Source organism: Trachymyrmex septentrionalis, unplaced genomic scaffold (assembly GCF_001594115.1).
Source record: "Trachymyrmex septentrionalis isolate Tsep2-gDNA-1 unplaced genomic scaffold, Tsep1.0 scaffold53, whole genome shotgun sequence".
NCBI lineage: Eukaryota > Metazoa > Arthropoda > Insecta > Hymenoptera > Formicidae > Trachymyrmex > Trachymyrmex septentrionalis.
Genome location: NW_017305705.1, coordinates 1616067 through 1641719, shown reverse-complemented (window position 1 = coordinate 1641719; position 25653 = coordinate 1616067). Strand labels below are relative to the sequence as shown.

At 33.3% G+C, this 25653-nt stretch overlaps 1 protein-coding gene across 4 annotated transcripts in view; it reads left to right on the top strand.

Annotated features, from left to right (window-relative positions):
* The window catches only part of LOC108751984 (ecdysone-induced protein 78C), a 73095-nt gene extending 48441 nt beyond the window's left edge, over positions 1-24654 (top strand). Inside the window, exons 3-9 of one of the 4 annotated variants that reach the window (XR_001939524.1) lie at positions 11220-11344; positions 17801-17942; positions 20436-20833; positions 21278-21595; positions 22275-22644; positions 23445-24229; positions 24403-24654. Coding sequence is in view for 3 of the 4 variants with exons in the window: in XM_018492507.1 (XP_018348009.1) it covers positions 11220-11344; positions 17801-17942; positions 20436-20833; positions 21278-21595; positions 22275-22640 (1349 nt within the window). In the remaining variant the exon portion in view is untranslated. Of the gene's footprint in view, positions 1-11219; positions 11345-17800; positions 17943-20435; positions 20834-21277; positions 21596-22274; positions 22645-23444 lie in introns of all 4 variants that reach the window. The other 3 variants (XM_018492508.1, XM_018492507.1, XM_018492506.1) reach the window with 3 other exon arrangements.
* Positions 24655-25653: the final 999 nt, after the last annotated feature.

The window sequence follows — 25653 nt, the reverse complement described above, 5'->3', positions numbered from 1 at the left end:
ATATATATATATATAGAGTTTACTTTAATATTATATTAGAAAAAAGATATACATTATTTATCGGTGGTTTTAATATTAAAAGTGAGGAAAATAATTCGGACACTTATTCGATTATTTTTATTACGGAAAAGAGAGAAAACCTGATAATTCTTTTCATCAAAATTTCGCAATTCCATTTGCGAGTTCGGAGAGAAAAAAATTTCGCTACGCATGGCTGGCTTATCTCTAATTTATTTTTTCCGGGTTGTGGGACACTATTGCATTCAGTGTAACTCACACCTCAGCCCGGTAAAAGGTATTGTCTTACGAGGCGAGCCTCGCCCTGGCACAGTGCGCCACGTCAGGATGCCATCACGCATCGGCACTAGAGGCACACTCGCACACTGCACTTCGACACGATGGCGCGGACGGACGCATAGGACGTGGACTGGAATACGAATGCTGTGACCCAGGCGCAGATGTATGCGACACGCAGCGCTTCCTTGTAAACAAGGGGCGCCGTGAAACTGCAGCCTAGGTCGAGGCCGTGCAGTCGCGAATACGCGGTTGCAGTTGCACCAGAGAATTACGCCATATCGTCTGTCTACTCCCTCTCGAGAGGTGCGGACGACGATACTTGGTATTCTTAGAGCGCGAACGCGGCCCCGAGAATAATGTCGATCTTCGGAGGCTCCCGACGATACGATACGACAAATATATATTCCGAGAAACGTTAATGCGAGATAATGTGAGAATCACGACTAAAAAAAGCATTCTGTAATCGGGCTCTCTTCGGGAGAGACTGAATTTTCTCCAGAAAATATAAAACGTAATAAAAAGAGCTAAAATAATCCTATGAAAATTGATTGTCGGAAAATTCGATTAATTAATTTTTTAACAGCTCGCGCAGCGAGTTGTACTTCATTGATTAATAATTGATAAGTTAATTGTCGCTTCGTTATGATATCTAATTACGCGACACGCAATCCGATCAGATTGTCAAATATTATTTTAATACAGAGTGTGCGCTAATTAAAGAAATTCGTGCTATTAATGCAATTAAATATATTTCAAATATATTTTATCATTTCTCTTTCGTTTATAAATTTATATCCTATAAATTTCAAATGTAGTTACTATATCTCGTAGTTAGCATTCTAGCGTATAATGATCGACACCAGGATATGCCAATAAATAATATATGTATATGAATGAATTCTATTTTATGAATTTGCCTATACATGTACAATATATATGTGTACTTTATACGCATAATAAATTAATAATATGTTATGTAATTGCACGTATTGAAAGCTTAAATAATATTATTAATCTATTCTAGTCTAGCTGTTTTAAAATAATGAATCTATGAAAGATTCATTATTATATATTATATTGTTATTTTTATATCACTAATAGCTACAATAAATTTACATTTATATACTATATTCTATGCGTGTCTGATACAACTTTTATAGATTCATTACCTCAAATTAGTATTATTTGTGACTCCAATACGACACGAAGCAGCGGATATATGTAATACGTAATATTATAAGCCAACGTTGCAAGCCACTTTGAACTATAAAATACAAATATATCCAGTGCGGAGTGTAATTAATATTTCAAAAAGTGATGATTAGAGTTTATAGAATAATTATAAATGTTTTTTATTAAATGTTCATTTAACTTCGCAAATAGCAAGAGAATAATAATTATCTTAATTAGAGATATTTTAAAAAGTAATTATAAAAGTATATTATTATATATTAAACGTATTAATTTTATTTGTCTCTTGCCAAAAAATCATTAAGATTTAACAAGATAATTATATAATTATACAAGATAAATTAAATCAGATAAAATATTTTCTAAAATATACTTTTGAAATTTTATAGATAGAAATTATTTTTTCGAATTCTTGTGTAGAGCGTTCGAACAAATGAGAATAAATAATTAATGCCGCGAATGAACAAGTGATAAACAAATTACACTTATCCCAGGGTTGCTTCGTTTTATGTCTCTCCAGAGAGAGATAAATAGAAAGATAGATAGATAATGGCTAAAAAATAGATAAATTTATTATTATTCAAGGACAAGCCCTCTCAGAACATGAAAATAAAAGAAAAGTGTAAAAGAATAAAGATATACAAATAACAAAAGTAATAATAATGCAAATAAAATATGAAAATAAATTAAATAAGACTCAAAAATATTACAGAATAAGAGAGAGAGAGAGAGAGAGAGAGAGAGAGAGAGAGAGAGAGACCGAGACTTTTCCTCTCAGATGGCCAGATTGCACAACGCGACACTCACAAAAATACGTTTTATTCTTATTGCGTGCGCTTTGATAATCAAAATACGATAATCACACGACACTTTGTACGGCACTCCCAACTTCGATCGTGTAACGTGCATTACTTGTTACATTGCGAGGGAGGAATGTCACGAGAAAAGTTGACGCAACGAAGGGATCCAAAAACGACAGAGAGTTTTAATACATTGCCGATTCTAAATCGCCGAATCTATCTGCTGTGCGATTGACTTATTGTAATTTGTAATTAAAGTATAAAATTATAATTATAACTGAACTTAGTAATCGAAAGCGCCACAACAGAGCGCTTGATTTCAGATTAATTCGTTATGTAGTTATGACGTCCGTTAATGACCGAAAAATTTGAAATAATTATCAGTAATTTTATCCTGATAAAATTGATATGATATAATTACATCAAATTAAAAGCTAATCAATTAAGATACAGAGTGTTTGAAAATCTGCGATTAAATTTCTGATTGATATATGTTGGCTTTCGATTTTGATTCATTTAATCTGACAATCTGTATATTATTCATATTACTGCACTTACTTATTCAAAAGTATTGGATAGATTATATCAAATTAATAATTTGAAAAATTTGAAAAAATTTACAGACGTACGATAAAACGCATTAAGAAATATTTATCGCCCGTAAATACTGTAGAAATTTTTAATTCGTACTCTCTATTGATTCCTGCCTCGCAAGTAATTAACGTAAAATGTCTGTCATCTTGATACGCTAATGAATCGTTAATTGTAAGAGTAAATTAATGATAATGGCTGTTCGTAAAAGATTATTGTGTCTGGTATTCTTTGATACCTGTCACGATCGCATCTCAAATAATGCAACTAGAAATCTTCTAATTAGAGTCAAGATGCGAAACAGCCACTTTTGATTGGTCCATCACTTTTGTTTGATCTACTATAATGTTTTAACAATTCTTGAAAGAGAAAAAAAGAAAGAAAAAGATAAGACAGAGAGAGAGAGAGAGAGAGAGAGAGAGAAATAATAAATGCCCTTCTCTTTCGCATGATTTTGCTAAAACTAGAAACTCTACATACAAAATGCGGTTCGTGTCCAGATTGTAATTAGAGGATCTCTTAAATGCAACGACATACAGAGCGATTCATGCCGCTGTCTGCCGGTTCGAGTCAAGCCATGCAAATGATAGTGCGTCAACTTTGTGAGCTATAGTAAGCTACACGCCGTAACTACAAACATTGAGGCTGTCAACCAACTTGTTGACTTTTCTATTAAAATATTTAATATAGCAAACTAAATAGGGGAGACCGGAGTTTGGCACAGTTTTCACAATTTTGGTATTAGATTTTTTAAATAATTAGCTGTTATAATTAAAATCATAACTAAGGTGATAGAGAAAATCTTTCTTTACATTTTCATGTTAGAAATGGTTCTGTAGATACATTGTATAGTTCCTTTATACATAGTAACTGAAATACGAACATGCTATAATTGTAACTCGATAGGTGAGGTAAATTGATGCACGGTGTAAGTTGCCTCTATAATAATCTCTACATTAAATTAATGAAAGCATAATAGAAATAAAAAGTAAGTAGCAGATATGTACTTTTCTTAGTAAAGACTGTATATTATCTTTTAAAGTTATTTTGTAATGATCACATAGAAAAATATTGCAGAAAAACAAATATAAATTATCTTAGTTTTAACTTATTTTAATATGGAAATATTAAATATAAAGCGTTCTGTTAGAGTTAAGTTATAATTAAATGTTTGTACGTGTAATATAACAATTTAAGCTGACCTTTTCTTAAATATGAGCTAATGCACCCTATTCCTCCATACATCTGATTTTAATTATATTATTATAACAATTATTATTGTTACTAAAATAACATATTATATAGTAACATTCTTCTTCTAACTAAGAACACTTAGATTAACTTTCTCAAGCCGAAGAACATTAATACAAAATTATAAAACGCTTAAAAATTTACTTGCCTCTTCTTGAATCAGATTTTCTCATCATTTTTTATAATATTTGCTTTGTAATATTTGTTTGATTTTAATGAAACTTAGAGAAAAGTTCCCTATGTTATAAAAGAGATATTTTATATTAAGTTTTTCATTGTTACTTTTGCCATAAATACATAAACGAGACATAATACTAATTTGTTCTTTGTGCTAACTTAAATCCTGGTTTCTCCCCCAAATATTCTGCTTCACAAATTTTAAAATAGTAAAAAGACCGTTGATGTATCATACAACTTCTTGTGTGTCTGATTGATTCAATCACAATCAGCGATTTGCGTCAATCATTTATTCTCAAAATTCTAAAATAATAGAAAAATTATATTAAAATTTAAATTGACAAAAAATTGTGTAGAAACTATGCATTAAAGAAACAAGTACTATCCATGTAATGCATACAATAATAATTTATAATCTACATTTTTTCTATCGCTTGGATTTCTCCACTTGAAATAAATAAATTACACGAAATATCGGTTACGATAAATTCTCGTTGTTCCGTTCTTACGAATCGCGGAAATACATTAATTACGCGGGCTGGTGAGTGAACGTTCGTAGAGAATTCGCGTTTCGAAAGGCAATACGGCGGCACATTCGAGCTTGTGCCTCTGGTTATCGACTCGGGTCTCGCTGTGCGAATGGCAACAAAGCGACCGCGTAAACACAAGAGAGTTGTTGTACATCTCGTTTTGACCATATTGCCGCAACAAAATATTTAACATATTGCAAACTGAAGCACGGATATTAATTAATCGTACGTTTGCGTTCCAGGCAAAATAGAGGTATTTGCACGTTTTATCGTACAACATAGACGTATACGTCTCTATAATGAGCGACTCTCTTTTGAACGAACGCTAAAGAACTTTGACGTAACTGTTAACTGATTATCGGTGTACGTAAATTATCGCCCTTGACTATCGCCACGTGTGTATACGTGTGTATGTGTATGTTAGGTGTGTGTACGTGTGTATGAGAGAAATAAGATAACACAACGACACGCTGCGCGTTGCGTCAAACGAGCGCTGCGTGACAGCGAATTCGCTGTCGCCGCAAGATATTTAACGCGCTCGGAAAAAAACCGCAAAGAATAGTAATCGCATACAGCCGATATTCGACAGGTTCAACAATTGTTTTTGACTTACCTTAGTATCTGTTGAGTTTCGAAAGGTAATGATAATACACAGCTTGTGCCGTGAATGATAATAAAAGTGAGTGTATATTAACGCGTTACACGTAAGCACTTTATGTATAAACTATTTTAATAAATATTTACGTAATAGATACTTATCGTAAAACTCATCAGGTAAACGCGTCGAATATTCTATTCCTCATATTTCAGTTTAATTAAAAAAAAAAAAGGCTTTTGCGTGCCGATCTTGCGTTTGATGCAATAAACTCATTAATGTTACCTAAGATAATCATTAATTTTATTTGATCGAAAATTCCATTTAATGAAGATATTACTTTTAGTTTGATCTAATATATCTAATATGGCGCTACCATATTATAATTTTTGCAATATAGATAATATATTTATTTTTCGTCGTTTACTTTTTTATCACATACATACATACACACTGATACTATTTACGAAAAACAAATATTTGAAAAAGAATTATCTCAATTATAAAAATTTCTTCTATTATACATTTTTTAATGGATTATGCAATATTCAAAAACTTCATGATATATACCTCAGATATTTTAGAATTTACGATTCATTAATCTCGAGAATTTGCTCTTAAATTATTGTACAGTAATTGCGAGCATCTTGCGCAATTGCTTTTTCACGTTAAACATTTTCATAAATTTCCAATATGTTTCGCAGAGGTGAGCAGGAAATTGCTTACAACAATTGTTCTCGTAAAATATTATATCATTCGGCGAATATGTTTCCTCTTCGCTCCTTTTTTTGTCGATATCTCGGGAAAGCCTCCGGATCCCATTCTGCTTTCTTCCGGAGTGTCTACTGTCATGTCGAACACGCGTCAGTGCTCACCGACAATGGGGGTGTACCATCGGTTGTTTCACAAGTACACGTAGATTCACACTTGTGATAACAAGGGGAACTTGGCGTTTCCGCGTAAATTGACATTCGACATGCCTGAACTCTCGACTAACAGTTAAACATTAGAACTAGGTAAATTACAGGAATGTGAAATTAGATAAATCATTTAATGTTATTTCACTGAGGTAGCTCATGATAGCTAAACGACGTTATCACTTATATAGTATATCCCTTGTAGAAATCTAATACTGGCCAATTTAATCAGCTACGAAAACTACAACTAACTTCTGAAACGTACTGTTTGAAATACAGAATGCAAGTGAACCTTCGCAAGTGAACTTCACGGCGATTGATACAGAAAGGTTCAAAGTTTTGTTTTTTGCAATTAAAAATCTCATAGTATCAATCGTACAGATTATACAATTTAAAATTGTTTGTTTTGAGTTCAAATAATCGGTTATTACAATTGAGAATTATAATTACTGAACAACAGTATTATTAATTATTTTAAATATTAAAAACACTGTTATTAAATGCTTTTAATATTTCAAAGAAGTAATTAATTACTGTACATCCTGGCTGAGGTAATATTTTTCGCAATAAGTTCTTTACCGAATTAATTTAAGGGGGATTATTTCATATATAGGAATGTCTGAATATTTCAGTGCCTTATATTTATATTATTAGCGTCTCAAATCGATTGTGGTTAATGTCCGAATGGCGCTCAGTCACACACTTGAGATAATTAAATTTAAATTAAGAATATATATTGTATTCATAACATCTAACTTTGACCAATTATTGGCGTTCTCTATCATATTTATGTAATTAATTATTGTCTTTCAGTAATAAATTGGCAAATATTAAATTGGCTAGTATTAGATTTCTGAGGCAATTATTATTAAATTCGCCAGTATTAAATTTCTAGGACAATAAAGATGCAACACATGTTTCTCGCTCAATTTTTTTTCTGCACACATTTTTTTTACATTAACGCTGTACATTTTGTTATTTTTAATTCAAGAGACTACCATTGCTCCTTTCATGCAATTGAGCTGACAGTTGTAATTATATTATTCTTAACGTAAAAAAAAATTAGCATTAATGTAAAAAAAGGAAAAAAAAATTGAACGACAACCGTATGCTGCATTTTATTGTCCTAGAAATCTAATATTGATTAATTTAATATAACATTTTGTTATTTTTAACTTTCATGTGTGTCAAAATGTAAGTCAATCTATTTCTACAGTTTGTTTCAAAGTAAACAATGTCTATATTAATATCTTAGTAAATAATAAACTAAAAGTGAGTTAAATTTAATACATTTTCTTTTGAGTAAAATTATTTATTGTAATTCCCATTGTTTTAATCAAATTAACGACATATTAAGTAGCAGTAGCAGCGACCTATGGAAATGATTAAAAATAACTCAAATTATAGATATAATTTGACATTATGAATTTAATAATGTATGACTATCACTATTTTTTTGTCGACAAAAATATAAATCGAAACGTCAGACCGTTATAGATAAATAGCTGGTCCAGATTTAATTATTCTTATTGGAGTGGGATGGTTGCCAATAAATACTGTCGAAACGAGCTGCATATCGGTTTTGATGTTGTCCAGCACGATAATATTGTTAGCATCGCATCATGCCGTTTATTCGAACGTGCAGCGCTTTCGGTGCATTTACCGCCCCGCTGATTTCTGAACAAAGGCGAGTAGCCCCCACGTGGATATAGCGTAATCGATTTATTAGTAAACTGATGGATTATAGCGCCGTGCAGATCTGGTATAATTTTGAAAAAGACCTAGCGCACGATATGACGTTACGTTATCGCGAATCTAAATTGTACAAATTGCAGCAACGTGAAATATAAACTATTAGCAAGGAGCTATGATCTATGATATAATCATAACTCAAGTTAATGATATTTTTATCGGGAGGAAACACAGGCGCTAGTTTATCACTCATGTAAAATAAATAGTAGGTGATTTTTATATCTTATCTCTCGTGTCGGGCAAGAAAGGTGGTGTTTCCGCGAAAATAAACGCGACGGAAGAAAATAACATTTAGATTTATTCGTGCGTGACCATTTAACATACGTCTCTAATGAGCGGCATGATTCTTTCGAACACGTACTGAAGAACTTTGGCTTAACTGTGAACTGATTACTAGTGTATGTAATTACGGCGCACCCATAAAAACTTCCGCCTTGCTCTCTTGAAATTACGGATCAACTAAGAGTTTCATTCATATGTATACACATATAATCGTGCGTACTTCTCTATTTTATATTCATTTATTTAACTTTATTAATTAATAGTATGTGCGTAATTTTTATCATATTTAATTAATATTGTACGCGCTACTTACTTTGCAAGTGATTCTAATTACAAATTTTAATGAGCTAAGGATATAATATGAGGCGGTATAATTATTGTATTTATAAGGATTTACGGGAGTATAGAATTATACTATTTCCAAAATAAACCACTCATATTGACCGTAATTAATATTCGATGCATCTCGGTGCTAAACGTACCAAATAATCAATATGATGATGACGTGCTGTTATCAAATCATTTTAAGCGTGGTTCCCTCTTATCAAAAATTCGCCATTACAAATTTTATGATTTATTGAATAACTTAACAATGCTTTTATGATGTGACGTCAATCGTCGATTACAATCGATTTACATTAAATCCTCTACTTTCATTCAATTCATATAATTCTTCAGCTAAATTCTAATTTTACAATTATAATCATCTCTCATTTAACAAATCAACTTGGTGAAAGAGAAAAATAAAAAATCCATATGCTCACCTGTGCCAGCAGTTCGCATTTTAGCTTTCAAATCATTTTTTTTTTACATCAATGAACAATTCATGCTCTTCATGAAGAGTTAGCTACTGCTAGAGTTAGCTTACATAGAAAGTTTAATAGCAAAATTGAACTGAATTTACTTTCTCCGATTTATTCTTTTCGATATAATGATATAACTGATCATTAAATTTATCTGTGAAGGGAAAAGGAGAGAGAGAGAGAGAGAGAGAGAGAGAGAGAGAGAGAAAGATGATATAAAATTTAACCAGTAAACTGCATTCCAAACAGTTTATCAATCTTTTCACATTTTGTTAAATTTGATATCAGAATTATGAGCTATATCGAGAAAAACAAAGAATTCTTTAGTACTTATATAGTATTATATACAGAGTGTCCCGTTTTTGCCAAGCACTTTTGTGTGAATAGAGCGGACTAAACCGAGTCGAAAAGTCCTCTACCATTTTGCAATTTTCACACTAATTAACAATTAGTAAAAATTAATTACTAAAAATTGCCGAATATTGGTCTTCAATAATTTTCTATTCAAATACCATCAACTTTACAGAAAAACTGCAAGAGACAAAAATCATTTATTTTCTTCTCATAGAACTCTAAGAACTTTTTTCAGAATTTTTTATAAATTTTTTAATTCTGCATTTTCTTATTTTTACCATAAGAAAATACGGTATTCTTATTTTTAACATAAGAAAATACGGTAGTAAAAAATTCTGAAAAAATTCTCAGAACTTTACTGAGAAGAAAATGAACAATTTTTGTCTCTCGCTGCTTTTTTGTAAAGTTGATAGTATAAACGAAACTTTCCGTTATTATTGCTCGCGCTAAATGCACGTTATTCTGACTTATTATAGGAACAGTCAGTCTCGGCAATACATCATAATTGTAGCGCATTTTTAGTTGATTAGATAATTTCGAAAGAGCAATTGAACGTGCCGTAGTTACAGTTGAAGACGATCGATTCTGCGAAACGATCTTGAGCGTTTCCAGTAGTTCGTTGTCACTAGCAAAGGTAAAGGCGCAAGGAGTAGCGCCACGCGACGAGCCGAGTAACGGGGTTGCTCTTGATTGTCCCCGTGATGGTTGCGCGGATGCATCCAGCCAGCAAGCGGACGAGCGGATACCGTTTGCTTCCGACGATAGTTTCTACGACCATCATAAAATCACATCGCGCGCAAACGGCCAGGCTCTCTCGGATTCGCTCTCGGATCAGAGAATTGTCCAACTTCTTTTTCTCCCTCCCCCCCCCTCTCTCTCTCTCTCTCTCACTCCCACTTGTTTCACTCGAACCTACTTTTTCTCCTCTTCTCCTTACACGTCCATAGATTTTCTCCACATAACGATGTCTTCTGGCAAGGGGTTTCACGAAAGAGACCAACGGTATACAAGCGACGATCTCCTATGTACGGTCCCCTTCTCTCCCTTTGCCAGCGGCCCCGTTTCATTCCTTTTTGCTACTTCTTTTTCATTTCTTCCCTACTCCACCTCTTCCTCCTCCTCATTCTCCTCCTTCCTGCTCTGCTCCGTCTAGCTGGGTGCCGCGCTGCGCCCGCTTCTTCTTCTTCTGCTCCTTTTCCGTAACGGTGACGCCGGCTTCCCGTTACGCGTCCAGTCAGAACCGTCCGAAGCGGCCTATTCCCTTCCAAGACGATGGGCTTCGTTGCATTATAGATGCTGAACGAATGAAGGAAAGATGTTACTAATGTTGGATGGATGTCCCGTTTGTTCTCTCGGAAATAGGAGAGTCTTGGGGGAAATGCACGAAGCTCACGCGAAATAATCTTTCTTCATTTAATACTTTACTACCTTTTGCGTTCCTATCGTGCCTCGTTAAAGGAAACACATGACATGTGAAATTAAAGCCACATAAAGTATATTCTGTCGTAGTTACAAATAGTCTTACCAGACTGTTCATCTCGTTACGATCAGTTTATTTTATTATTATATAATTAATTATTATATAATTAATATATTTTATCACATTAGCAATAAATTATTCACTTTATTAGAGAAAGCAAGATAACTCATTAATTTTTTAAATTCTTGTTTACTTACAGAACAGCATTACGCAGCAGCTGATTCCAATAGTTCGACGCCCGCTAAGAGCTTTGTACCCTGCAAGGTTTGCGGCGATAAGGCGAGCGGTTATCATTACGGCGTTACCAGCTGCGAAGGTTGCAAAGTGAGTATCGAGAATCTCTTAATCGAAAGCAAACAAAAAAATTAAATTAAAATTTAAAAACCAAAACGAAACGTGCAAGCTATAAATATATCTACAAGCTGTAATCTCTACGTTAATTTTTGTAATAATAATCATCGAGAGAAACACTGAAACGTTTCGCGTTAGTCGTCCCCGTATTCTTTAATCATTTATGCTATCATAATCATTAATAACTTGCTAAGAAAAATCAATCTTAGGTAGCTATATTTAAAATTACATAAAACATGTAATTTTAATTTTAATCCATTTCGTTCCGCTATTTAGTTTTTAATCTTCAATTTACAATCCTTAATCTTCAATGCATAATATGATACGAGCTTAACGTGGAAAAAAAAAGATTTGTTAAAATAACTAAAAACTTCACTGGTTTAGCAAATTTACAGTCGTAATATACGGACAGTCAATTTTCTTTGTTAAAGTAATAAAATTGTACAGCTGAATAAAATTAGCTATTATGAGTAATCATATTTATTGTGCCTAGCCAGCACAGTAATTTTATTAACAGCAAAGATAATCTTTTGTGAAAATTAATTCAATATATAAATCAAAATTTTTAACAAAGCATGTTGGCTAAGTATCTATTTAATTAACAATTTTCTTTGTAAGAAAGAATAAACTGAATTACAGCACACTGATAATAGCTTATAGACATACTTTCTTTGTTGAATCATCAAATCTTCTTAGTTATAAATATTAAACTCGCGTAACAAGATATAGCTTTGCTGAACCACCCAATTAATTTTTTTCCGCGAATACAATTCGTTAGTTTCATAAACCCAATTTTACATGACTCGGGAAGCAGCTGGGACTTCATTCTGCGCTATCGTAACAAGCTGAAGGAGAATTGTTCCACGCGCAGAATTATAAGAGAGAAGCTTGAGACGATACATCGTTAGTTGCTCTTAGCTTCCGATATCTTAGCGGAATATTCGCCGATCGGTTTAACCTCGCGGCGCAGCGGTGGGTCGAGTACAATTTACAACTCCAATCCGCAAGGATGCATGACGATCAGGTAATAATCCGCGAAACGACTCGTTCGCACTTCGGGGCAGGATATTTATCGGTGCGCGCACTCACGTCTTAAGCATCGTGGGAGATGCACATCCGCCACGAAACGCCCGTACGCCGCTGCACGCCTGAGATTTCAAATGCGGAAGCCCTAAGGCCAGAGTTAACGGTGAATTGGTGCATTCTCTTATTCGCTAGCAGCTAGTTCTGCGGGCAAATGCACGTAAACACATACATATAAACATGATTTTGCCGTGGAAAGTTCGCCTAAAATTAATTAAAAAGTCCCCAAACGCGATTCATCCTCATAAACGTAATAAGAATGAAGATGATTGCGTATTTCTAGTTCTACACGGAAAGGACGATTTTATTGAAACATCTGAAAATTTAGCTAAATAGAAACTTGAAAATAATTTTGTTGGACTATCACAATAATTATGTAGCAAACTGTTGAAGTTTTTGTAATATTGCTTATTATATATGATTCAAATTCCTAATTCCTACGCAGTTATTTTGATGATCCAATGAAATTATTTTCAGATTTGTATCTAGCTAAAGTTTGAGATACTTTAACAAAATCATTCTTTTCATCATTACGAAGTTGTCACTGTTGGTTTAAAAAGAATAAGCTTGAATCATATCGCTTTCTTTCTCTCTTTCTAAAGTATTGAGTTGAAGAAAAATGTTGATAGAGTTGAAGAAAGATGTTGATATGATCCACTTCTTTCTAACGAAGCACAGATGTTAAGACCAGAGAATGTATGGTCTGTATTTGTTACGTCTATGTTCGTCCTTGAAGTAATTTCTGTTTAATACAAAAGAAAAGTTTACATCCAAGAACATCTTCAATATCATTCAAATGGCTGCACCAACACTGTTAAATTCGTAATGTCAAATTATATCTAATTTGAATTATTTTTTAATCATTTCTATAAATCGCCACTTTCTATTCAATATATCGTTAATTTAACTAAAAACAATAGAGTTCAATAATTTAATTAAATTAATATGTTAAATATTAAAATTTAGTTTATCACTTATTAAGAGCATACATTAATATATGGACATTATTTATTTTAAAATTAACCACAGAGTAGTTTACATTTTGGCATACGTAAACGGTAGTTAAAAATAACAAAACATCATTTAACTCAAGGGATTGGATTACCATTGCTCTTTTGATACCTAACAGTATATACTGTGTATAATATTCGTATTTTGAGATATGTATTAAGCGAATATTCAATAATATTTGGCATTACAATATTCTCTCTTCTGAGAATCGAAATTCCGAGAATAATCATTTAAATGAAACTTACATATATTAATAGAAGTTTCTCAAATTTATATTTGATCTGGTTTATATCAATATATATCAAATAAAATATCAAATTATCAATAATATAAAGTTTACAATTAATAATGTGAATAATAAAACAAATTTTGCGCATACAGCTTATAAATTGTAATTTAAACTGCAACAAATCAATGAAATGGCTTGCCATTGTTCCGCGTCCGACTGGGCTATTACTACTGCGCTGCTACGTTCGTCTGACCCGCATCGCGTTTTTACTACTGGCTGAATGTACGCGGTTCATGCTGTTTGCCTCTCCTTTATTCTCCACGTGCAATTTATTATTGTACAAAACTCTAGCTTTCTCTTCTAGCTTTTATAACGTGAACATCTTGTGATATACAAATCTTCTGCGAACGATAACGAGATTTTTATGGAGTTAAAAAACATAAATCTTGCCCTTAATATTCCGTTTTATTCCTTCTACAATCAAATCAAACTTTTTCTCAATGTGTATTGGTCAAAGTTTTGTAATTTTAGAAGAATATAATTATGTAAATGTAAATTAAATAAATGTTATTAAAATAACTTTTTAAAAAATCTTAATTAATTTTTATTAAGCAAAATCAATTGTAATCTATTTAAAATTTTAATTTCAATTTAAGCATTCTTGTATATCTTTTGTTCTTTTTTTGTAATGAAATAATTTTTATCATAACGAGGTAATAAATTATTTTGTTAATTATATACTTATGTAATTAAATGATTAATCATTAAAACATTTAATTTCAGCAAGCATTTCAGCAACTTTTTTCAAATATATACATATTTAACTTATGATATTGATTTAGCAAATTAATTATTATGATTATGTTTTTCTGTCACATGGTTGACGAGAACAAACAGACAGACGAGTTATAATGTATCGATTCTCTAGAAACGAACTGAGGTCGCGCGCGCCATTGGTTATCAGTAATATCGACAGTTGCATTACGAGCAGTCCGTCCATCGGGGATTCCAGGATATTGGATGCTGGATGTATGTTAGCGTTGTTGCATGATGCTGTTACGAATACCTTTCATCAATTAGCACCGATAGTAATATGCCAATAAATCGATGCTTTCTCGATTGCTCGCGCCTCATCCATATGCCGTTTCCATTATTCCATTACTTCCGCGCGAACTTCTCACTTCGTAAAGCCATAGCCGGCTATTGTTTACGTAATATACAGGGTGTCTCAAATTCGCGCATTCGGAGTACAGGACATGATACTTTATGCTAAAATAAACAACTTTTTCCTTTTGCAAAATTGTGCATCTGACAAGTAGTTTTTGCAAAAGAACAGGTTGAAGTTATACCAGTAAACGCAAAAATTATAGAGGCTCACAAAAAAAAGTATTCTGTGCTGGAGTGGAGACCCAGCTATTCTTATGTATTTCGAGTCGCTGAATATGAATCTGACATCAAAATTTATCCTGAATAGTCTTATTTTGATGTTAAATTCGTATTCAGCGACTCAACATAAGAATAGCTGGATCTCCACTCCAGCACAGAGTACTTTTTTTTGTGGGTCTGTGTTATTTATCAAATGTAATTTTACTATATAGGAAAAGGTTGTTTGTTTTAGCACATAAAAAACAACTTTTTCCTTCAGCAAAATTCCGATAAGTAATTTTTGCAGAAGAGCAGATTGAAGTTAACAAATAAGTGCAAAAATTATTTATCGAACGTAATTTTGCTAAAGGAAAAAGTTGTTTGTTTAGCATAAAGTATTATGTTCTGTACTACAAATGCGCGAATTTTGGGACACCCTATGCATATATTAATGAATATAAAAAATAACCCTAGCTAGGCTATAGTATATCAGAATTAAGCACCCGACAACATATACTATAACAATACTATATAACTAAAATATGAATAAGCTCTCTAAATTTCTTGGAATGAAATCTCACTCTAAAAAAGTGAAAATATAGCCATTTTTGTACAAAAAAGTGAAAATATTTCATTGCTTGAAAAAGAGTAACAATTTTCACTTTTTTTTAGTGAAATTGCATTTCAAAGGAAAGTGAAAATGTTTTTTGAGCGAAAATTGTCACTCATTTTCAAGAAGTGAAATATTTTCACTCTTCTCCAAAAATGACTATGCTTTCATTCTTTTGGAGTGAGATTTTACTCCAAGAAATTTAGAGAAAGAAACAACAGTTTGTTTCAAAGATTCTTATATTAAAATGTAGTGATTATGTCGTCCACGATCCTCGTGGCTGAATATGACAGCTTGAAATGTTTGGATACGCACACATATTCGCACATAGTACATATGTATTCGCGACTCAAGACAATAGCGGCATTTAAATTTTCTTTTACATAAATTTCTCTAAAGTGAGGTAGCAACTCGAACTTTTTCAGATCCTTCATAATATATAGACATAGATATTTAACTGTTGCAATTATGATATTCGGAAATAATAGTTGTATTGTAGGGTAAAACTGCCCAAGAACGCACATCGCTCAAGAGTTCGCTTTACGACAAAACTATTAGATTGTAAGAGTTGCAATTTACACAGAATGCCTTTTTAGTTTTGCCAATCTGTGTATAAAAAATCGTTGTTATTATTACAGAAGATTACGAAATTTGTCAAAATTTAAACATTCAACCGCTCGAGATAATCGAAAAGCGAGATAAACTAAAATTTAAAACGAAACAAATATTTATAACGTATATTTATTTCACTTCAACTTATTGCACTGTATGCACCAGTTCAGGTAGTGCAGGAAAAAGATAAGGAACAGATCTAAGATCAATAGAAACGAAAGAGAAAATATTTAGATGATAAGAAAAGGATCTCGAAGGAGAAAAGGCTTAGCAATAACGTATCTCAAGATTTGCTGCAAGACTTTGACTTTTACAGACGTGTTGTAATTACCTAAAATAATAAAATAGACATTCAATAAATAGACCGAATGAAATTTCATTTGCTGAATTACTAGATATCACCAAAAAGAAATTTTATTTTGAGCAAATTATTATATAAATTTTGAATGAATTTGAATGGATTCAATTTAGATGTGCCACAAAAACGTTTTAAGTGCCAAATTGTGAAAAATGCGTTTTATTATATAGCTATATTGTATTGTATATTAATATTTGACGTGGAAAGTATTGTTATAAACGGAAAAAACGGGTAATACAAAATGTTGCAAATCATTGTGTAATTGGTATTTTTACTTTGACTTATAACGTTCTGACTTGCATTTTTACTTATATCGTTTTGAAATTTTAACAATTTTAACACGATTTTTTTTTAATTAGAATTATTTGATTAAACATTGTTGCAGAGAATGCTCATATCTTATTACAGTAATTTTTGTAGAATTTTTGATAGTTTGTAAGAAAGTAAGTTTTTCGTTTTTTCTACAAAATTTTAAAAATGATACTTAAACGTTTTGCTATGGCACACCTACTAAAATAATCAACGTTAGAAATTTAAATGATAACCATCTTCAAAGTCTCCACCGGAGAAAAATTGACTCCTTTCACGAAAAAAAATATTCAGAAAAATATTCAATAATTTTACTGTATCCAAAAATACAGCAGGTTATTTCATTATCATTATTTATTTATTTATATAAATTTCGACATAATTACAATTTTTCATCCGGGAAAATGCACGATGCAAAATAGTTAATGTGTTGAAAATTAAAAATTTAGTAAATAGTAGCCATTTATGAAATCTCTGTCGAGAAATTGACTCGAAATTTCATAAAAAATTTAGAAAGATATTCATAATGATAAGACCATATTCAGAGATATAATGTGTTATTTAATTATCATTTATTATTATTAATTATGTATGTGTGAATACACAAATGTTCTGAGACGTAATTATAACAAAATTTCCCATCACGGAAAATGAGCGATATAATACGAACCGCGTTCGAGAACTTGCTTTTCTCATGAGCGCATTTTCCGTTAGCTATCTCGCTTTTCCTGTAACCCTCGACGCTACAAAGAAGGGCATGGAGTGTCGTATTTTATACACGGGGAGATATAATTAATCTCGCGACGGTCTATGGGATTGTTATTAATAGCGCTTCCTTACTTCCTGTTTCAGGGCTTCTTCAGAAGGAGTATACAGAAGCAGATAGAGTACAGGTGCTTGAGGGACGGCAAGTGTCTTGTCATCAGATTAAATCGGAACCGTTGCCAGTACTGCAGATTCAAGAAGTGCCTAGCCGTCGGCATGTCCAGAGACTGTAAGTACCGTGTTCGCGCTACGTTTAACAATTTTTACACTTCGTCTAATCTAAACAGTCGGCAAATTCCGAAACGTATCAATATTGAAGAAACTACCGAGTAACCTTATTGAATATTTAATTCATGACATACAGATTGTATATAAAAAATTCCTTAAAAAGAAATTGATAACCAATATTGCATATATTTTTTAAAGGATTGTGAAATCTTTTCGATTTTTTCTGTTTTTTGATACTCTTCTTTTATATAAAATATATCAAATAATTATAAATTTATGAAATATATTGGTATTAAGTATTTTAAAAAATTATTTAAAAATGAATTGTAAAATAAACAGCAACTATAGTACAAAATTATACGAGATATAAAAATGCATATACATTTTCTCTTTTTTTTTTTATGGTGGCAGAAAATTGTATAAAATTTTTAAAACAGTTAATGAATTTTTTAAATTAATTTAAATATAGGTAACTGTATATAGACAGAGAGAGAAAGAGAGAAAGAGAATGTCCAAACATATTAAAAATTAAAAATGTTTTGATAATCTTATATGTTATTTGTCAGTTATATTTGTATATTCCGAGTACGACAAGTCGACTCTTTGATTCTTCACGCGTGTGTCGGAAACGAGCTTACGAATCCATGGTGCCGTTAGAAATTCAAACAGGATTCTACGAGATCGCAATTCTAGCCGTCAGTGATGCAAAATCTACTTGCCGCCCGTGTCGAGAGAGCAAAGTAAACCAAAGGGCAGGCGTGTACATAATTAAACGTCAGAGTTCCAGGGCGCAATACCGGTCTACGTGTACGACGTGCGAGCTGCGAGTACCGCTTCATCATCGTGTCACGTGTCGCAAACGAAATTGTAACGAACTCACGTAGACTCGCGTAGACGCGGGTGTAATAATCTAGAGGAACGCAAACGAGATGGCTTTCATTTAAATCCGCGGGACTCAACTTTCAGAAATGTTAAAACTTTTGACGTAAAATATCTTCAGGTTACGGCGTTTAAATCAGGAGTCCATGAAACTAAACTCTACCTGAAATTACTTGGACCGTGAGACTTTATTGTCTGTGTCTCTGAACCGTGATTCGCTGAAGATTTCCATTTTTAATCGACTGCAGTACAAAAACTACTCGCTTCTTGACATTTGCACGAAAAAAAATCATTTCAATTTTTAAAAAGAAACGCTGTTAAATATCAAAAAAGCAATAACTCAATTTCTTGAATTAAATAACATTCTGTTATTTTAACTTACATGTATGTCAAAATGTCAATCAATCCATTTCTATAATTAGCTTCAATTTAAATAACATTCATATCAATACATATATGCACTTAATAAATGATGAACTAAATTTGATACTAACTCTAATGTTTAACTTTAATGTTTTAGTTAAATTAATGACATATTGAGTAGGAGCGGTGGCAACATATAGAAATGATGACTCAAATTTATGAATTTAAGAAGCTAAGTAAGATAATCAAGTTCTCAAAATGAATAAAAAACATGAAACTGTAAAAAAACGAGCTAAGAATGCGCGCTGTTAAAATTGCGCAATACAATATAAATAAGAATTAGAATTATAAAGATTTGAATATATTCACAACATTACATTATTATGTATATAGCCGGTCACAGAAATGTCGCAATACTTTTTTCAATGGAATTCGGAACTCAGCCTTGCTCGTAGAGTAGTTGAACGTAAATGGTTAGATCCATAAGCAAGAACCAATCACTCAGTGAGTAAACTACATTCCGAAACTCATCGAAAAAAAAAGTGTTGCAACTTTTCTATGACCGGCTGTACAAGTTTCGGTTAATCTTTTAGCTATCTTCATCATTTGATCAATATACGCAATGAATTTACATATTTAAGATCCAACGAAAATCATGGTAATATTCCTCATGAGGCAGTCAGCCTTTCTCTTATAGAGAGTCTCAATTAGTTGACTTGTTGGATAGTGCAGAAATAATTGTCTTTTTTGAAATATGATCGATAAATATTAGATACTTATTTCTTAGTAATCTCTGATTATAAACGGAATATGGTTAATTTCCATATGAGTCGAACAGTAAATAAAATTCAGAATAATATTACATTTTTAACGATAAAACTATTTTGACCAAGAGAGGCGAGCTGTTGTGTCAAATTTGAACTGTCTCTCTTTATGATAGGGAAGATTACCCTCGCTCTTATTATCATACGAAAGCACATCTCGATGTGATAACATTTTGAAAAGTTTACTTAAGATTGCTTGTTGAAAGATAAAAAATTTTTAATAAAATAAAAAATTTTGCGTTTTTTCAATGGTAAATTGGTATGAAGGAATATTCGCAAAAATATCTTCAATTTTATCGCAGCTTTTATTTACAGAAATCAGTATTAGCGAAGAAAGACTGCTACAAGAAATGAAAAATATATGTAAATAATTTCATCGAATACCTCGAGATCTCCCCAACGATCACATTTTGCTCGTCTCTTTGCAGCCGTGAGATACGGCAGGGTGCCGAAACGCTCGAGAGAACGCGGCCCCGAGGACACGATGGCGACGACCATGACGACGACGACGACGACGACGACGATGGCGGCTATGGAAATGCAGCAACTGACTACACCCGATACCGGCAACAACAATGCCAGCAACAAGAACAACAATAACAACAACAATAACAACAACAATAACAATAACAATAACACCCAGAGCCAGAACGCGATCTCACGAGTACCGTCGGCTGCGGTGGTCGAGGCTGATCAATCAGACGCTGATGTGAAGCAACTGGCTGTATACGATGTGATTCATCAGGTCTCTCAGGCTCATCACGCTCATTGCGGCTTCACGGAAGAGTCCACCAGGGGCCTCACGAGGAAACCTATGATAATACCGGTGAGCCATTAGAAAATGAAAAAGGAAACTAATCCGTTGCGATCTAAAATGCCGCCGCTCTAAATCAGTAGTCATCATATAATAATAATTATAACAATAAAATAATAATTAAACATCATAGTAATTAAACAGTAGTAAATGAAAATTGATCCAGAAATGTCCAACACAAATAAGCAAAAAATATTTGGTCAAAACAGGTCTAGGTATCTAATAATAAATTAAATTCAATAAAACGAAGATCTATATGTATTTTTTTTAATACACAATAAAGATCTTTTCCGAATCGATTGAAAGAATGAAAAACATATTAACTTTATGATATATCTCGTTGTCTTTTTGGCGCAGAACGGAATTAGTTTAATTTCTCATTATGTATTAGCGCGAAGAGCTTCCCGCTGGAAGTGGTAGCAAACTCGCAGGTCTGTTTGTAATCTTGCTGATTAGGCGAGTAATTCTTCGCAGCCCGCGAGCCCGGAAGATCCAGAAGCAGCATCCTCGACCGCGGAGACTGTTGAGTCGCAGAGGATCTGGTTGTGGCAGCAATTTGCCACTAGAGTGACGCCATCGGTACAAAGGGTGGTGGAGTTCGCAAAACGGATGCCGGGATTCTGCGAACTCTCGCAAGACGACCAGCTGATCCTGATCAAAGTCGGCTTTTTCGAGGTGTGGCTCTGTCACATCTCCAAAATGACCACCGATAATTCGATGACTTTTGAAGACGGCACTTACTTCACTCGCCAGCAATTGGAACTGATGTACGAGGTAAGATTAAAGCTGTAGATCAATACAGTTTAACTTGTACTCTTGTAATTTTAGTAACACACTTGTACCTATTTCCGTAAGTCTCAATGAAGTTTGTACTTTCGAATTTATGGATTTTAGATTCATTCTTTATCACATAAAATCGACTATTTTTTTCTCTATTGAGAAAGAAATTGAACATAAAATAATAAATTTAATCGTTTTCCGCGTTTATCAGTTTTGTCTTTTCTTTACTGAATCCAATTTAGTACTAGCCAATTTAACACTTCGGTGTCACACTACGGAAATGACACACTTGGGTATAGCATACCTAATCCAATTCGATTGCTTATAGCTAACTTTTATAAAAATGAACATATTGTAAAATTTTATTTTTAATCGAAACGCCAGACATTAAGGAACATATCGGTATTAAGTAAATGTATTTGTTTTTATTAATAAAATGTGTGTTATAAGCAAAAAATGGAGAGTATTAGAAAGAGAGAAAACCAGCTACATTATATCTGACATTAAAGGGTTAATATTGAAAGATAGTGATTAATTACTTATTTTGAATATTAAAAGTATTTTTTTAGTATTCAAACTAAGTAATTAATTACTTTTTCTAATATTAAATTTCTGTAAAGATTATTATTATATTATACGATCATTATTTTATTCGACTATTTATTATTGACAGCCCGATTTTGTGTCTGCACTGATGCAAGTCACGTCTTCGTTAAATGCCCATCAACTGACGGACACCGAGCTGGGCCTGTTCTCGGCGGCGGTGCTGCTGAACGAACGACCAGGACTGAACGACGTCAAGGCCGTTCAAAGGCTGCAGGATCGCGTTCTGGAGGCATTGAGGGTGCAAACGACGCGACCCTCCGGTGAAGGTGCCGGCGGCACCAACGTCTCGCAAAGGATACCCGAATTGAGAGCGCTCGGCGCTAGACATGCCAATCTTCTAGATTGGTTCCGCAGGAATTGGACAAAGCTCAAATTACCGCCGCTGTTCGCCGAGATATTCGACATTCCTAAATGCGAGGAGGATTTGCAATGAAAAGGTAATCTTCAAACAATAATTTAATAGAGACCAGTTGTGTGAATGAAGGGGAAATGAATTTTTATTTGTATTCAGCGAGGCGAACGCTTCGTGAAGATATGAGAGCATTCGCTTTATACGCTCGAAGCATTCGTTTCTATGAACAGAATGATGGCGATAACACCGTGAAAAAGATACGAGCAATGAGAAGCGCGAATTCTGTATACTGCTGAATAATCAATAACTGTCCTGACTGCAATGACATTTGCAAACGAATGTTTCAAAAGAGTATTCATACGAAGTACAGGATATGTTTACGCTTTACGATTTAACATGTGCTCGCTTTTATCTTCTCTGAAAACCCCTTGTTTCACGTTTATTCATATTATTCAATGTAATTCCAGTTTCTCTCACTTCTCTCTTTTGCTCATTTGATAATTTGATATTTTTAATAATTTGATACAACACAAATAAAGACTGCAAATGTTTGATTTTTCGTTACTTGTACCATGATCGTGATTATAAAATAACAGTGTGAAATTGGTACGAATTTTAATAATAATCCAATATAGTAATGCAGTCTTAATTATCTTAATGCAACGTTGCCTCAAACAATTTAAAATTAAATTAACAAGTCTACGGGTTTTTCGCGAATCGTGTCTGCTTCGATTGCTTTAACAAATTTCTGTACAGATATTAGTCTAATTTGTTTCATTATTATTTAATTATCTTGATAAATTAAATTTTGTTAAATTACTTTATTTAATGTATCCAATCTTAAGCTCTTGAATTGTCGAATACAGCGAAATATCCTTTGTTTAGCAGCCTCTATAAGCTACAGCGAGGTAATTCGAGATCAATGATGCCGTGCTGTCGGCGATAAATCGGGCCCAGCGTTTACCGAGGCCGTTCTGAATATCTAGAAACGTTTTAACTCATAGAGTTAGCGAAATACATCTAACACGATGACGAGATTCAAATTGAATGAAGAACGGGCGGTTCAAACGAGGAATGAAGTATGCCTGTGAAGATTGTTTATCACAAGAGATATTAGAAAATTAGAGAGAAAAGAAAAACAAAGCGATTGTCGACGACTATCATTGATGGTGATTCCCATTGACCTGTCTCGGTTATTCAAAAGTCAGCGGGAAAGGAATTTTGGTTGAAGGATCGTGAAAGAAATTTGCCGTACTAGAAAATTAAAAAAAAGGAAGAAAGGAGAAAATTACAGACGCAATTGTTGATTATCTGAACAGCAAGCTCGCGCAGCGGACAGTAGCGTGAACTTCTAACGACGATCTTTTAGACGACATCCCCTGAAATGTTTTGATCGCTCCAGCGAATAAAAGAAGATGATCTCAAGAGAAAAGAAGATTACCTTTAAAGAGTCGCGCAAGCAATAAGACGGAACTTCTCCGTGCAAGCTCCGCGCAAGTTCGGAAGAAAATTCGCAATTTGCTCAAATTCAACAGAAACGGATTTGTACTATTCGCCAAGCAATAGCACACACGCATTACAACAAGTGGGTCTCCGAACGGGCGTATATTTGAATGAAATATTCAATCGACGAGGGAGGGATCTTTCGCGCCGCTTTGCCGCCGCGCCAAGTAAATAGCTGTTTTTTTTAACAAGCATTACGAAGAAACAAGCACAAAAAGCATAACAGAGTCATGGACGTCCGTTCGTGCTCAAGATTCTGTCCTTTGATTTTTCTTTTTGTTTCTCTTCAAATAATTCTAAGACTTAAGAATATATATGTATATAATAAATATATACACAGCGTGCAGTACCCGTCTGAGCGGCTAGAACGGAAATCGGCCAAATGATAGCATCAGAAACACCAACTATATTCAACGGACATATCAGAAATTAAGATTACAAAGTGTTCCCTCGTGTATTGTTATCGTTGCTGACCACGTACGTGTCTCTTTAGAGGTATTGCGGCCAGCGTAATTGTGATCAGCTCGAATTTTAATGTTGCAGACACGTGAAAAAAATTAATTTCACTAAACGATATATTTTAGAATGAAAAAGTGCGCTACACACTTTTTTTAAATAAAAATTAAACATGGCGTGTTTTTCCTATTATATACTTAATAATTATACAGTAATTATACAGTAAGACTATCCATATAGCAAGTTGCCCGCAGATTGCTGTCCATTTGCTTCAAATTGCTCTGCTTAAGTTGCCTTTTATATTAAGGAAAATGGTTTCCGGCTTTGCATGTTGGATTGCCGATTTTTATTATCACTAATAGTTATAAACAATTTGATGATAACGCTCAGGCAAGCGGTTGCCCTTTTTCCAACAGATTGTAGCAACTTTTATAGCAATAAGAAATGCTACAGCAGCATTTCCGCTCATTTGCGCAGACAACTGTTGTCCGCACAATATCTTTAGTTTGCCCTAAACAAGACTATCCTGATGACAGCAACGTGATGGCAATTAAAGGGAAACTTGTGCCAAGTAACTATTTCTTTTCTTATATTAAGGAACGCTTGGCTATTTAGGAGGGTCTTAACTGTATATGTTAGTACACGTTGTTGTATAATTATACAAAAGATTAAAATGCCTATTGAATTGATACATATAATAGTTTTAATTTCACTTGTTAGATTCTTAGATCGCTAATTAGCCAGTCGAGATACATTTGTCTGTGTCCCCAACATTGAAAATCGAACTTGTCATTTTTGATCCTTGATTTGTCGCGACACCGAAGGTGATGACAAGGAAATGATGATGAACGATTGTACGGCCGCGTAAGTGTAACAAAACGCGTGTGCGATTGAGCACGAGACTCGCGCGATCTAAAAAGCGCATTCATACACGCATACAGCAGCTATGAGCTTACGTGTGTAATTAAAGGCGGACAAGCGCTGAGAGGGAGCGTACACAAATTTCATGCTGTAAGGCTCGAGAAATCTTTATAGGAACGTATCTTCTTATAGACGCATCTGCTACGAATTTCAATCTATGCAATCTCTATTTTTATTACTCGACAAGTAGAATAGCGAATTATATCTCGATATA